The 4,028-nt window shown below is 35.4% G+C and overlaps 1 protein-coding gene across 1 annotated transcript; it reads left to right on the top strand.

Moving 5' to 3' along the window:
* Window positions 1–169: 169 nt before the first annotated feature.
* On the top strand, window positions 170–3,180 carry ZNF674 (zinc finger protein 674; the record flags this gene model as incomplete). Its single annotated transcript, XM_010836340.1, has 1 exon — window positions 170–3,180. A coding segment is annotated over one exon (1,534 nt), but the record flags the coding sequence as incomplete, so codon positions are not given.
* Between the last annotated feature and the right edge of the window lie 848 nt (window positions 3,181–4,028).

The raw sequence follows: 4,028 nt of genomic DNA, 5'->3' as shown, positions 1-4,028 counted from the left end.
TTGTTAAATATAGGCCAGCATTTCTTTGTATTTACAGTTGAGGGAAGTGGTGGAGTATAGGGAGGGTGGTAGAATACAGGGAGGGTTCATTCACATCAGCTCAGGTCCCTTAATAGGAGTTCACAGCAGGGCATTTATGAATGAATTTTGTCCCATAACATTATCATAGAAATACTTACAAGTTTGATGAATCATTGCATTTTTCCCTAGAATTCTGGAAAGTTAATGACCAGACAGATAACCACAAGGAAAGCCAAGACAAACTTCTATGGCAAGCTGCATCCATAAATAAGGAAACACTGAAGGATAAAAGTGGCCAAGAATTCAGAACATATGGAGAAATCATTTATCCAAGCACAGGCTTTGTTTCTATAGGACAAAGACTCACTAAATATTATTCATGGGGAAAGTGTTCAAAACATAATTTCAATTTTCTTAGTCAAAGTAGAAGCTGTGTAAGAAAGAAAGGTGATGAATGTAAGGCATATTGGAAATTATGCTTCCATTCTAATCTTGATAAAGCTCAATCTGGAGAGAAATTCTTTGAGCCTAATGAACATGGAAAAGCCCTCCACTGTAAGCAAGCTCTTAATAAAAGTCCAAGAATTCAAAATGGGGAGAAACTCTATCAATGTTCTGAATGTGGAAAAGTGTTTATCCAGAAAGCAAACCTTGTTGTACATCAGAGAACTCACACTGGAGAGAAACCTTATGAATGCTGTGACTGTGCAAAAACTTTCAGCCAGAAGTCAACCCTAATTGCACACCAGAGAACTCATACAGGGGAAAAGCCATATGAATGCAGTGAATGTGGGAAAACATTTATCCAGAAGTCAACTCTGATGAAACATCAGCGAACTCATACAGGAGAGAAACCATTTGTATGTGGTGAATGTGCAAAAGCTTTTAAGAGTTCATATCACCTTATTAGACATGAAAAAACACACATTAGACAAGCATTTTATGAAGCTATCAAATGTGATAAGTCCAGCCTTATATATCAAAGGACTCATATGGGTGAGAAATCTGAGTGCAATAAACATGGGAAAGGCTTTGATGAGACACCCACACCCATTAAACATCAGCTAACTCATACAAAAGAGACACTTTATGAGTGTAGTAAATGTGGAAAAGGCTTCAGGGGAAAGTCACATCTTTCTGTTCATCAGAGAGTTCATACACAAGAAAAATCCTATGAATGTAGCATATGTGGGAAGACTTTCAGTGGAAAATCACATCTCTCTGTCCATCATAGAACTCACACAGGAGAGAAACCTTATGAATGCAGAAGGTGTGGGAAAGCATTTGGTGAGAAGTCAACCCTTATTGTACATCAAAGAACTCATACAGGAGAAAAACCCTATAAATGCAATGAATGTGGGAAAGCTTTCAGTGAAAAGTCACCACTGATTAAACATCAGAGAATTCATACAGGAGAGAGACCCTATGAGTGTAGTGAATGTAGGAAAACGTTCAGTAGGAAGTCAACTCTCATTAAACATCAGAGAATTCATACAGGAGAAAAACCTTATGAATGCAGTGAATGTGGGAAAGCTTTCAGTGTGAAATCAACTCTCATTGTACATCACAGAACGCATACAGGAGAGAAACCTTATGAATGCAGAGAATGTGATAAAGCCTTCAGTGGGAAGTCAACTCTCATTAAACATCAGAAAAGTCACACACGAGATAAAACCTATTAATATACTTACTAATAACCTATAATATGATATAATAACATATTATAACCTACTAATATATTAATATAGAGATAATTTCACTAGTTATACCTCATTATATATCAGTTCATCCTGGGGAGTAACCTTATAAATATCAAGAATGTAAAAAACTTCATATACTATTTAATGTTCATTTAACTTAAGAAAGCAGAAAAGCACAATTCCAGAAGCATCTGATAAATGTGACCAGTTTTTCATCCAGAATTCTTACACGAGTGGAGAATTATATATCAGAGAATTCAGAAGTGACAAAACTGTGAATATATTGATATAGAAAAAAATTTACAAAGAATTTAAATGTCATTGACTATCAGAGTATGCTGAAAAGAAACTAAGAATTTAAAGTCTAGAAAACTGTTAGAAGTTATGAGAGAAATATGTTCCATATTCTATACCACACATTTTGTGGGAAAGGTCTAGAGGTTCCAAACAAGCACTCAGTAATTAAGACATGTTCACTGTGGAGTAAGTATGACATTTTTGAAAGAAAAATATAAAGTATAAAATTACTAATCCTAGCTATGGCAAACTACGTTCACTTCTTAAACAAATAGGAAAATTCCTCCCTTAAGTGATATAAAGGGGGATGAGTCATCATGATCCCTGAAACAAGCACTCAAACAGGAGATCTTACACATGTTCATCAACACTTTCAGTGTAAAATACAAACCCCTTTCAGAAAAGGCATATAGTAAGCTTTAACACACCTCACTTAGGAACATAGCTTACAACTTAATATTTAAGGGTGACCATTTTATGGTTACATTTTATGCCTCATTTTATTAGTCAATAAAAATTTTTAATTTTCAGATTATCTTCCTTAACACAATATTATTTGAAATAGGAAAAAAATTGACTATCCAGTAGTCAATTGATTCAAAATTGACATATCAATAAGATAGAATAGTATGCACTAATTAAAAGTGTTCTTGCTGCTGCTGCTAAGTCACTTCAGTCGTGTCTGACTCTGTGAGACCCCATAGATGGCAGCCAACCAGGCTCCTCCCTTCCTGGGATTCTCCAGGCAAAAATACTGGAGTGGGTTGCCATTTCCTTCTCCAAAAGTGTTCTTATGTTTGAGGATTTAAGGAAATGTTCATGATAATTGGCTAAGTGAAAAAAATTTTTAAATGTACCACATGATTTACATTGTAAAAATGCATTGAGAATGGATATGCAGCATTATATCAGTGATTCTGGGTGGCAGAAAAATAGTTGTATACTGAGTAAAATTATATGCACATATATGTATACAAATATATTTTACATTGGTATGTGTTTTAGATTGTATAGGTGGACACAGAACAAAATGCTTAGAAGGAAATATACCAAATTATTAAGCAGATTATCCAGATTATTACTTGGGTGTTAGGACTGTTGATTTTTTAATTTTTAAATGTAGTCTTCAGAAACTACCAGTAAAATAAATTGTTTAAAGTAATCTTGGGCATGCTTGATTCTGTCTTTCCATCCATACTTTAATGTATGACATCATTGTTTTCTTAAAATAACCCCATTTTCATGTATGTGTATATATTCCTTATTCCTTTTTCATGTGGTTATCTGAGGGTATGGTTTTGAGTATATGTTTTGCATCTTGACAGTGAATATCCTGCAATTTTAATATCTGTGTGATTTTTTGGATAAAAATGTGTCTCCATAGTTATTTACTCTGTGACCACCAAACCTCATTACATAAATTATCAGCTAACAAACTTTACAGGTGAGGTAGTAAATTGGTCAAAGGTACAAGTAATGAGACAAAACTGACTTCTGACACCAAATAGAAATCTCTTCAATTGTGATACTTGTGAATGTTCCTATTCCCTCTTTGCTCCTTGTCCTGTTGTCAGCAGTTTTGTCAGGCACATCCTAGGTGACTCCAGTGATTTATGCCCTATATAATCCTCTCTGCTTAAGTGTAGGCAGAACTGAGACTTGCTTTCAGCCAATAGTTTATGGCAGAGGTATAGGATGCCACTCCCATGACTATGTTATGTTATACAACACTTCATCTTAGGAGACCAGAGAGAAAATTTCCTTGCTGGCCTGATAAAGTAAGCAGCCATGTTGAAGAAATACATGTGACAAGGAATTGCAGCTGGTTTCTAGGCCCTGAAGGCACCCTGAGCTAAGACAGTGGGACTTGGGTGGCAAGCTCATGCAGGCAAGAAAAGTAGCAATAGACAGCTACTTTTTTCCCACAAGGAGCTCACTGATTGGTAAATGGCATAGGACAGATTCAGAGATGTATAGCAGCCAAGAACCTTATGTGCTAAAGAGATCAGC

Source organism: Bison bison, unplaced genomic scaffold (assembly GCF_000754665.1).
Source record: "Bison bison bison isolate TAMUID 2011002044 unplaced genomic scaffold, Bison_UMD1.0 scf7180017845661, whole genome shotgun sequence".
NCBI lineage: Eukaryota > Metazoa > Chordata > Mammalia > Artiodactyla > Bovidae > Bison > Bison bison.
This window is presented reverse-complemented; position numbering and strand designations above follow the sequence as displayed.